Below are 12,153 nucleotides of genomic sequence, written 5' to 3'. Positions count from 1 at the left end.
GCCATTTGGAAAGCCAAGACTCTGTCTCTCGCTGGCCGCCTCACGTTAATTCAATCTGTTAATTGTGCTGCTCCCAATCACATCATGCAGGCTTGTAAGCTTCCGGATCCTGTGCTTAATGATCTTGACAAGATTAACCGTAGGTTCCTGTGGGGGGAAGCTGCGGAGGGCAGGAAGATCCATCTTGTGCCTTGGAGTGAGGTTTGCCAGCCTAAAGATTCTGGGGGTCTGGGTATTAGGAAAGCAAAGGACAATAATAAAGTTTTATTAATGAAACTCCTTTGGCGTATGTGGCAAAACCCTTCCTCTCTTTGGGTTCGCCTCCTTTGTGGTAAGTATCGGAAAGACAAAATCTTCGGGGGCCCGAAAGAGAGAGTTGCTAATTGTTCCTTCCTCTGGAAAGGACTTAGTGCTGTGTTTGATGAGTTCTGCTTGGGAGTTGGCCTGGAGGTGGGGAATGGTAAGTCCATTAGTTTCTGGTTTGATAACTGGATTGGGGATAAACCGTTAATTGAGGTGTGTTCTTCCCCCCCGCCTAGTGATATACGCAACTGGAGGATTGCCGATATGGTTGACTCGGAAGGGGACTGGATCTGGTCAAAGTTTGATACTTTCTTTAGCCTTGAGACTCTCCTTAGAATGCGGGGAGTGAAGGTGAGTAATCAAGAGGAGGACTTGGATAGGCACTGTTGGGCGCTGACTAACAATGGAGTTTATTCTTGCAAATCGGCCTTTGAAGCTTTCTCTCTCTTTAGATCTGATCCTCCCTCGGATGTGTGGAAGTCGATTTGGACCCTTAAAGTTCCTTTCCGTATTAGGAGTTTCCTGTGGCTGGGCGTTAAGGACAGGCTTCTTACTAATTCGGATAGGCACAGAAGGCACTTGGCTGATTCTGGAGCTTGCAGTAGATGCAGAGGCCATGTTGAGACTTTGTGCCATGCTCTTAGAGATTGCTCTAATAGTAAAGAGGTTTGGAGGAAAATTCTCCCACACCATATTTTCTCTTCCTTCATGGCACATTCTGAGGTCGACTGGTTCTCTGATGGTGTTAGAGGAAAGTTGCTTCCATACATGGAGCATGGTGACATTTTCTTTGCTATTATCTGTCACCAAGTTTGGAAATGGAGAAACGAGGAGATTTTTGGAGATAAAACTGTTTTTATGACAAACTTAGCTGATTTCTTCTCGAAAAAACTTTTCTCTATTATCGATAGTTTCAAAGGAGAGTCCCTTGCCAGAGCCTCTCAGTGTTGTGATGTCCATCTCGTGGGATGGAGCAGGCCAAGAGAGGGGGTTGTGAAGCTGAATACTGATGGTTCCTGCCTCAGTAACGGTAAGATTGCGGCTGGAGGTGTGCTTAGAGATGTAGGGGGCGTCTGGCTTTCTGGGTTCTCCCAGAATTTAGGGTTGGGTTCTTCCTTTTCTGCGGAGCTCTGGGCTATTCTTACTGGAATCAATCTTGCTAAAAGGCTGGGTGTTAAGAGGCTCTCTGTGGAGTCTGATAATTTGGAAGCAATCAAAATGATTTCTGAGAATCATTCTATGGGTCTTAACAGTCGCAACCTCATCAAAGCTATTATAAGGCTTTGCTCCTCCTTTGAGTTCGTAGAGTTCAGACACATTTTTAGAGAGCAGAATCGTGTTGCTGATCGCTTGGCGGCGGCGGGCCATGAAGGGACGTTAGGCGTTACTACCCTTCCTGTTTCCCCTAGTTTCATCTCTCATCTTCTCTTAGAAGATAGGATTGGGGTTAGCTTCCCTAGGCTAATTCCTGGGTAGTTTGTTGTTATTCGTTTTTCTTTTCCTTTTCTACCAAAAAAAAAAAAAATATCATATCACTACAAATTTATATTACTAACATATTGTGAAGGATTATTTTATTAATACTAGACTTTTTAATATTTTATATCACACCAATTAATTTTAATTTTTCAGGTTTATTAATTATTAATGTTTTTATTTTTATTTATCTGGTAAATATATTATTATTATCTAATTAATTTTAATTTTATTGTATTCTGATTCCAATTCTAAAATTTGAACCAAATACTTATAAAAGTAATTGAATTTCGATTCCGATTTTAATTTTGATTCCAAAGTTTGAACTATATGGAGACATATAATTATTAAATGGTCTTTCTAAAATTTTCAAAATATGAATAGGAATTTATAATATATAGAAAGTAAATAAATTAATTTTACTTAGACTTAAGGAATAAGTAAATTTAAAATATTATAATAATGAATAATGGACTTAATACTCCTATATAATATTATAATAATATGCCATCTTCAGCATTGGGGCGTCTAAAGCGCCTGGTATTGATGGTCTTCCAGCTGGCTTCTACCACAAGCACTGGGGTGTTGTGAAGGAGGGTATCTATGAGTTTATCATAGGTGTGTTCAATGGGTCTAAGGATATTGAGCTGGTTAATAAAACTCTCCTGGTCCTTATTCCTAAAATTGATAAGCCTTCTTCCTTTTCGCATATGAGACCCATCAGTCTTTGTAATGTTCTTTACAAGACGATTACAAAAATTGTGGCTAATAGAATCTGTGGCATTCTTCCGGAGATCATTTGTCAGAATCAGGGTAGTTTTGTACCCGGTAGACAAATGATGGATAATGTGGTGATTGCCCAAGAAATGGTGCACACTATGAAGATTAGAAAAGGGAAGAAAGGCAGTATGGCTCTTAAGCTGGATTTGGAGAAGGTCTATGATCGCATCAACTGGAACTTCCTGATGGAGAGTTTGGAGAGAGCTAGGATCCCGGACAGTTGGAGAAATCTTATTAAGGTTTGTATTACTTATCTTGTGTTTCAGGTTATGGTGAATGGGGATATGTCGAAGGAGTTTTCTCCGGGTCGAGGCATCCGTCAGGGTGATCCTATGAGTCCCTTCCTTTTCGTTATTGCTATGGAGAGGCTGTCCCACCTTATTCAAGATGCCATTGATATTGGGAGTTTCCACCCGGTGGCCATCAACAGTTTCTGTCCCCAGGTGACCCACTTATTCTTTGCGGATGATGTCCTTATCTTTCTTGAAGGTAATGAGGAGCAGTTGAGTGTCATTATGGATATTCTGGATTGTTTTTGTTCGGCCTCTGGTCAGAGACTTAATATCCAGAAATCTAGGATGATGTGCTCTAAGAATATGAATCCGAGAATTTGTAAAAGATTAAGTGATTTGTCTGGTATTCCTCTTACTAATTCTCTTGGGAAGTATCTGGGGATTCCTCTCCATAGTGAGAGAGTGTCTAAAGTTTCTTTTAAAGATACTTTGGACAAAGCCAATACGAGGTGTGCCACGTGGAAAGCCAAGACTCTCTCCTTCGCTGGCCGTCTGACTTTAATTCAATCTGTGAATTCCGTTGCTCCCAACCACATCATGCAGGCTTGTCAGCTTCCGAATCTTGTGCTTAATGATCTTGATAAGATTAACCGAAGGTTCCTGTGGGGGGGAAGCTGCGGAGGGAAGAAAGATCCACCTGGTGCCTTGGAGTGAGGTTTGTCAGCCCAAAGATTCAGGGGGTTTGGGCATTAGGAGAGCTAAGGATAATAATAAAGTTTTATTAATGAAACTCCTTTGGCGTATGTGGCAATGACCCTCCTCTCTCTGGGTTCGCCTTCTTTGTGGTAAGTATCGAAAAGATAAGATCTTTGGGGGCCCGAAAGAGAGAGTTATCAATTGTTCCTTCCTTTGGAAAGGGCTTAGCGCCATTTTTGCTGAGTTTTGCTCGGGGGTTGGTCTGGATGTGGGTAATGGTAAGTCCATAAGCTTCTGGTTTGATACCTGGATTGGGGATAAACCTTTAATGGATGTGTGCACTTCCCCCCGCCTAGTGATATCCAAAACTGGAGGTTAGCCGATGTGGTGGACTCTGAAGGGGACTGGGTTTGGCCTAAATTTGATTCTTTCTTTAGCCTTGAGACTCTCCTTAGAATTAGAGGAGTGAAGGTGAGTAATCAAGAGGAAGACATGGATAAGCATTGCTGGGCGCTGACTAACAATAGAGTCTATTCTTGCAAATCTGCCTTTGAAGCTTTTTCCCTTAACAGGACTGATAATCCCTTAGATATTTGGAAGACCATTTGGTCCCTTAAAATCCCCTACCGCATGAGAAGCTTCCTGTGGCTGGGCGTTAAAGACAGATTACTTACTAACTCAGATAGATACAGAAGGCATTTGGCGACCTCTGGAGCTTGTGGTAGATGTAGAGGCCATGTTGAATCGTTGTGCCACGCTCTTAGGGATTGCCCTAAGAGTGAAGAGGTTTGGAAGAAAATTCTCCCTCATCATACTTTCTCTTCCTTCATGTCCCATTCTGTGAACGAATGGTTCTCAGATGGTATTAAGGGAAAGTTATTGTCTTATATGGAGCATGGGGACATTTTCTTTGCCATTATCTGTCATCAAGTGTGGAAATGGAGGAACGAGGAGATTTTTGATAATAAAGCTGTGCTTTTGCCTAACTTAGTTGAGTTCTTCTTGAAGAAACTCTCCTCTATTATTGATAGTTTCAAAGGTGAGTCCCTTGCCAGATCTTCCCCGAATAGTGATGTCCACCTCGTGAGCTGGAGCAGGCCGAGAGATGGGGTTGTGAAGCTGAATACTGATGGTTCCTGACTCAGTAATGGTAAGATTGCTGCTGGAGGTGTTCTTAGGGATGCGGGAGGTGCCTGGCTTTCTGGGTTTACCCAGAATTTGGGTTTGGGTTCTTCCTTCTCTGCGGAGCTCTTGGGCATTCTCTCTGGGATCCAGCTGGCGATTAGGCTGGGTTTTAAGAGGCTTTCTGTGGAGTCAGATAACTTGGAGGCCATCAATATGATTTTGGGTAGTCATGCCATGGGTCTTCATAGCCGCAACCTTATTAAAGCTATTAAGAGGCATAGCCCCTCATTTGATATCCTTGAGTTCAGCCATATTTTCCGGGAGCAGAACCGTGTTGCAGATCACTTGGCGGCGGCAGGCCATGAGGGGGTGTTAGGTGTTTCTACCCTTACCGTTCCCCCTATCGCTCTTTCTCCTCTTCTTTTAGAGGATAGGATTGGTGTTAGCTTTCCTAGGCTAATCTCGGTGTAGTTACTTGTTTTGCTTGCTTTCCTTTCCTTTTCTACCAAAAAAAAATTATTTAAAAAATGGAAGTTTTATAATACAAGAATTCCTATAACATAATTGCAACGATAAACAATGAATCATACACAGATGTGTAATTATTAAATGGTTTTTCTAAATTTTCAAAATAGCGTTGCATTTTATGGATAGGAATTTATAATATTAAAAGAATAAATAAATAAATTTTACTTAGATATAAGGAATAGGGAATAAATAAATCTAAAATTGAAATTCACTGTTTGTTTTTTATGTGAAATTCTTAACAGCTATTTTATTTTATCTATTTAGATATTTAGTAAAATTTTATAAAGATTCAAATTTAAATAAAAACCAACATAAAACTTTTATAAATTTATAATATAGGAATAATATTTTTTTATTAAATCAATGTCATATAAATATAAAAAGGAAATTACCTAAAATTATATATATTAAAATAGAAAGAAATTTAGATATTTAGTAAAATTTTATAAAGATTCAAATTTAAATAAAAACCAACATAAAACTTTTATAAATTTATAATATAGGAATAATATTTTTTTTATTAAATCAATGTCATATAAATATAAAAAGGAAATTACCTAAAATTATAGCATGATTTAGGGCAATCAGCAATTAATATTGTAACGTTTATTTTATGATAATTGATCTTTTCTTTTATCGTTGTCTCCTCTATCTATAAATAAAGAACGATTTCTTCACAAAAGATTATATGATTTTTTTTAGTATTGAATTAAAAATGGCTAAGAGAAGAAATTCAGAAATTGAAAATTGTTGGACTACAAATAATAACAAAAAGGCCCGCCACAGTTTCATTTCAAACTGTGATATTGGACTCAAGTCGTTGATTCAGATAGACAACGATAATCGTACACCGTACACGTACAATCCCAGAATCATTTCTGGTCTACCCAAACCCCAGCATGGCAGACGTAGTCGTACACCGCCTGCTACTCCTTACGGTGGTGGTGGTGGTGGTGGTCTGCCTGCTACTCCCTCACAGAACCAGAACCAGGCACACGGTGGTGCTGCTGGTGGTCTTCTCTCCAAGCTTTTGGATCCTGCTCTCCGTCTTGCTTACTCTGGAGCCAACCTGCTATTCGGTTCCTTCTTCTCCAAATCTCAATCTTCTACCAATCTCAATCATGGTGGAAGTTTCAGTCCACAACTGGCTCCTCTTGTGGATGCGGTGGTAATAATTAGTCACCAGAAAATTCTAATTATCATAGGAAGGTTTTTTAATTGCATTTTATGCCTATTTCACAACTCACTTTGGTGTGATTGAAATGTACTTCTGTTAATTTGCTACCATATCTTCTTTTCTTTTAGTTTAATTAACGAATAGATACAGACAAAGCTATTTTCTCCTATAGATAGAGACAAAATGTAGTGTAGTGACATATCCATTCTCCCATTTAAGATTCTATTATTTTTCATTGATGTTTTGGTGGAGTTGGAATGTGTACTTGTAAATTGTTGTTATCTATTCGCTCTTATACTAAGATTGTTTTCAAGAAGTTGCATCTGTTTATTCTGTGTATTTGATTAAGATCAGTCTTAGAAGAAGAAAAGAGTTCATCTCACTGCATAGTAAATAAACTTAGTTGGAGATCCTCAACCCCTATCCTGCCCTGCAGTCATTACCACTATTATCAGGCTTTTTGTGTCCTAGGCCATGTTTAAGCCACTGGCTTGATAATTTCTGTATTCTTGAAGAATGGAACATATAATTGACCTTATTTTTTAGCCAAATCCTAGTATGTGAGAAATCCAATCCAGCATGTGTACCTCAAAATCTAAAATATGTATAAACACCTTGACATTGGGAACCAAATTGGGTTCAGTTGGGAGTTTCTTAATATTGTATGTTGCTGTTTCTCCTTTGTTTGGATTGGAGGGCTTGTGAAAGAAGTAGTAATATATTTTTTATGTATTGTATTGTATGGATGATAAATGCATTCAATTTTAATGGTATTTCTTTTTCACCTACTTTCTATCCATTTACATTTTGTTTCAACAGATGCAAGATGATATTGGCTCTTCACCAATTGAAATTGCTAGAGCCTATATGGCACATCGAACATCAGGAGTAGGCTTTGGTACTACCAGCTCAATGTCAAGAGATAGCAATGAGCTTGTGGGAAAGCCATCGCAAGCACTTAGGTCTACCCTACGCTGGCCTGGTGCCTTAGTGCAGGATCAGCATGGTTATATGATCCCACAAACTCAGAGAAAGAGATTTGGGTTTCATAATTTTCCCCGAACCCCATATTCTAGAACCAATCATTCGACGACCAAGTTTAGGGTATGTGAAATTATGGTTTCCTTTTATGCTATGATGCTTTAAAAATGAATTATTGCTCTTATCCTTAATAGTTTTGTTCTTCTGTCTCATCAGTTGATCCAGTTACAGGGAAATCATGGTACGCACCCTAGCATAATGACAAATCCGTTTGAGCAGACTACAACTCCATTAAAACAGGTAAATTTTGTGTCTGTTATGAAATTTTGTTGATCAAGTTTCTGGGTTGATTCTTATTGTCCGAGTCTTTGTTGTACTGCATAGGTACATTCAAAGACCAATGCAATAAAAGCTTACCAAAGATATGTGGGACCCATTCATAGGCTGCGGCACAAGTTTAATGTTGAAACTCCCGCTGGAGGATCAGTGAATTTTAACGGTGCTAAAAGCGGGTACTGGTGTAACTTAGAGGGCTTATCTTCTGCTCCAAAGCAAAATGTGGAAAATGGACGAATAGATAGTCAGTGTACTAAGCCACAAAACACTGAACTATTTACTCTAGGAGTCCCTGCTCAATCTAGTCGGGTGGCTCGAAAAATATTAGAGCACCTTGATAGAAAGCCACCTACTCGTATAGATAAGTCTGCTATGCTGCGGATAGCCTCGTCATGGAAGAAACAGCAACAGGAACCTGGTAACAAGGTGAATGCAGTGGCAACAGCTTCAGATATAAAAGTTGCCACTGCTTTAACACATGGAGATTATGCTGGGCCTTCACAAGATTTGACAAAAACCGAGAATGCTCAACATAAGGGTGCCAGCGAGGTTTTTATCTCCTGTTTATTATTTATGCATAGTATCTTTTAGAATTTGTTTATACTCAAATTTTGATCCTGACTAATTATGGTACAGGATGTTTTGAAGGTGTCATCGGACGCTTCTGCTTCTGCTTCGGAACAGAAGTCTGCTGAGTTGCCGTTAGCCTCGTCATGGAAGAAACAGCAGCAGGAGTCTGGTAATAAGGTGAATGCAGTGGCAACAGCTTCAGCTTCGGATATAAAAGTTGCCACTGCTTTAACACATGACAATTATGCTTGGCCTTCACAGGATTTGACAAAAACCCAGAAAGCTCAACACAAGGGTGCCAATGAGGTTTATATTTCTTGTTTTATAATTTATGTATAGCATCTTTTGGAATTTGTTTATACTCAAGTTTTGATCTTGACTAATTATGGTACAGGGTGTTTTGAAGGTGCCATCTGACGCATCTGCTTCGGAACAGAAGATTCCGCCTACAACTTCCAGTGCAAAGCCAATGTTACCTAACATTGCCATTGATACTAGCATGGAATTTAGCTTCCCTGTTTCTGCTCCCTCATCTGAGCCACCGACACCCACATTCAAGTCTGCTGAGTTGCCGTTAGCCTCGTCATGGAAGAAACAGCTGCAGGAGTCTGGTAATAAGGTGAATGCAGTGGCAACAGCTTCAGCTTCGGGTATAAAAGTTGCCACTGCTTTAACGCATGGCAATTATGCTTGGCCTTCACAGGATTTGACAAAAACCCAGAAAGCTCAACACAAGGGTGCCAATGAGGTTTATATTTCTTGTTTTATTATTTATGTATAGCATCTTTCGGAATTTGTTTATACTCAAGTTTTGATCTTGACTAATTATGGTACAGGGTGTTTTGAAGGTGCCATCCGACGCATCTGCTTCGGAATAGAAGATTCTGCCTAGAACTTGCAGTGAAAAGCCAATGTTACCTGACATTGCCATTGATAATAGCATGGGATTTAGCTTCCCTGTTATTGCACCTTCATCTGATCCACCGACACCCACATTCAAGTCAACTTTCTCGGTGGTTGGTCAGAGCGAGGGATCATCAGTCCCGTCTTGCAGTTTCCCTTGGACGAGCAGTGGCTCCATACAATACATCCCACCTGTGCCAGATATAGTAGTATGTTTACTTAAAAAAAGCCAAGTGTTCAAATGTCTCATATGCACAATTGCATGAAAAAACAGTTTATCTGATAACCCTTTCTTTCCATTGAGCAGTTGTAATCCATTCTGTAGAGCAAGCCAAATACATCTTCCAAGAAAATCTCAACAGTTTGCCATTTATTGAGTGTTATATCATCACTAGGATCAAGACCATAAACCACCAAACCTTTGCATCTTTAGGAACATCAGTATCTCCCATACAAAAAAATCTGCTCTTTGAAATCTTATGGATGCAATACTAGTTCCAATTGGCATTAAAAACTAAGTCTTTTGAGTTTATTATGCAAGGACTTTTGAGATCGTATAAGGATCTTTTCATATAACAAACAACATTCTAAGCCATAAGAGCACTAGAAGAAATCAATTCTACTATCAAAAGGAATCTGACTCAAAAATAGTTTGTTTAAATTCTATTAGATACCAATCATTTCCAAAACAAAACCAACATTCCCTTTACATAATAAAAATAAATTTTTACAGGCCCAATGACACTAGCTAGTGACAATTCTTGAGAGTCAGGAAAAAAACCTTGTTACTTTTCATTGATCGTAATAAAAAAAACTGGTTGATAAAGAATCTCTCTCTTCCAAAAGTTTAATAGCATAATTAGTAACAAGCTCATTAGTCATCTAAACATTTTCAACAATTTGTCTCCTAAGGATAAAAACAGATTTAGAAGCTCCTTGTTTTTTAGAAGCTACATATATAGTGATTTTTTTACTACTGAAATTAATTACAACAATAATACATACTTCCGTAGGATCTTTTAGAATTTGTTTTTACTCAAACTAGTTTTGATTCTGATTAATTGTTTTGAAGGTACCATCTGACGCTTCTAAGCCACCGACACCATCTTTCTTGCTCACAGTCCCATCTTTCTCTTTCTCTTCGACGAGTAGTGAAGAAGAAGAAGAAGATGATGATGTAGCTGGCGGTCGTCGCGACAGTTTTATTTCCTGGAAAAAGAGGAAAATGAATTAGATAGAGAAAACATGTAAATATTTAGGAAATCAGCAAATCCAATCCAAACCATATTTATAATGTTCATCATATATATAATATACATTTTTTTTAGCTTATTTAGCTTTTCAAAAACCTATCTACTTATGCAACAACAAAAGATTTTACATAATAAACCAAGAGTGCACGAGAGACAAAACAATTTTAATAGCTTAAGTAGAAGAGATATAGCGTAAAAATATGAATAAAAATTATACTAACAATAATATTTCTTTAATTGGTAAATTTATTAAAATTCAATAAATATAAAAATTAAAATTAAAGAAGAGATACACTTTTAAACTAAATGGTTGTTTCTTTATTAATAATAATAACACATAAATATGATAAAATAATAAATTTTATAATTCAATTTAAAATATATAATTTATTATATTTCTAAATTTTAATTGTATGTATTTAAAGTTTAAATGGTAATTAAAATTTATTAATATTGAGAAGATAAAATAATTTTTTACGAAATTTATCTAAGTATAAAATAAAATAATATTTTAATTTATAACGTAACTATATATTTTTAAATAGTTAATAATAATCATAATTGAAATAATGGTGTAGTGTTGGTGAGTTTTAGTGTTTAAAGTCCAATGTTTGAATCCCATTTTTGCTAAAATTTACATTTAAAATAAAAATAAAAATGCATGACTTTAATGCGGGTTGTGGTGCTTGTACGAAGAATAGTTTATCTCTTTAAACAATGCTTTGTCAGGATTTCAATAGTTTCGTTTTTGATTTTCCCTTCATTTTGGATATTTGATTCATAACCTTTTTCCTTCAACAAGGATTTCTATTGTTGTGAACATTAAGGATAGTAGAACTTTTTTTTTTGTTCTCGCGGGGTTCGATAGGGAAATCCGCTTTCTCAGTTACTTTTCTTTATTGTAGATGAGTAGATTTTCCTGCCCATTTCTTTTATGTTGATGTTGTCTTACTTTTTATGCACAATGTCATGGAGCTTACTTCGATCTTTTTAAGCATAAGTCTACCTTCTATGTGAACAACTCCACTCATACCCTGCTGCATTTTTGACAATAGAGTATTCTTCAATGGTTATAGTGAGGGACAATTTTGCATTTTTTTCCTTTGAAAAATACAATGTCCAACCAGTATAAATGTCAAAAGAGTTGATTGGCTAAATCTGGATAGTGTCCGTAGATGGACATTGTTATCAATTCTACATAGTTGACCCACAGTTACAATTTTAAGAAAACAATGGGTTGCTGTTATTTTGTATATTGATTTATATATTTTTACTTGGTTTTATTATTTGTTACTTTGTTTTTTCTTTTAATTTTGTACATGAACAGATAGTATTTACACTAGTATTTAAATTTAATATTCAAACTAATATTTTTTTTGGTAATTATACTGTGTTTTTAATAGTGTTTAAATTTAATATCCAAAAGACGACTGTTCATCTGATAGGTTGGGATAGATCAGATGAAGGGATGGTAAAGTTGAACACTGATGGGTCGCGTAAAGAGGATGTAAGAATTGTTGCCGGTGGTGTATTGAGAGATGCAGGAGGTGCTTGGTTAACAGGTTTTGCTCAGAATCTGGGTTTGAGCTCCTCTTTTATTGCTGAGCTCCGGGGTATCTTTTCTGGGCTTAGGGTGGCAGAGGATCTGGGGATTAGGAGGCTGCTAGTAGAGTCATACAATCTCAAAGCAGTCAAGATGATTTCTGATAAAAGGGCTCTGTGTTTAGAGAGCCAGAATTTAGTTAAAGCAATTAGAAGGATTTGCTCCTCTTTCGATTCTATCAACTTTTGC

General features: G+C 37.3%; 1 protein-coding gene across 1 annotated transcript; it reads left to right on the top strand.

Moving 5' to 3' along the window:
* Positions 1–5,856: 5,856 nt before the first annotated feature.
* Positions 5,857–9,083, top strand: LOC136216879 (uncharacterized). The gene is made up of 7 exons (XM_066003423.1): positions 5,857–6,309; positions 7,138–7,422; positions 7,516–7,599; positions 7,684–8,184; positions 8,272–8,511; positions 8,600–8,953; positions 9,042–9,083. Exons 1-7 carry the CDS (start codon positions 5,857–5,859, stop codon positions 9,081–9,083), a joined length of 1,959 nt encoding a protein of 652 aa, XP_065859495.1.
* The last annotated feature ends 3,070 nt before the right edge of the window (positions 9,084–12,153 follow it).

Source organism: Euphorbia lathyris, chromosome 2, assembly GCF_963576675.1.
Source record: "Euphorbia lathyris chromosome 2, ddEupLath1.1, whole genome shotgun sequence".
In the NCBI taxonomy this organism is placed as follows: Eukaryota; Viridiplantae; Streptophyta; class Magnoliopsida; order Malpighiales; family Euphorbiaceae; genus Euphorbia; species Euphorbia lathyris.
Note: the sequence above shows the minus strand (reverse complement) of the source record. Positions and strands in the feature narration are given on the sequence as shown.

Bases quoted from the DNA above. Each gene is read 5' to 3' on its own strand.
- LOC136216879 (XM_066003423.1), top strand. From the start codon at position 5,857: ATGGCTAAGAGAAGAAATTCAGAAATTGAAAATTGTTGGACTACAAAT. The intron at 7,600-7,683 runs GTAAATTTTGTG...TGTACTGCATAG, and splicing joins CTACAACTCCATTAAAACAG to GTACATTCAAAGACCAATGC. The intron at 8,512-8,599 runs GTTTATATTTCT...ATTATGGTACAG, and splicing joins AACACAAGGGTGCCAATGAG to GGTGTTTTGAAGGTGCCATC.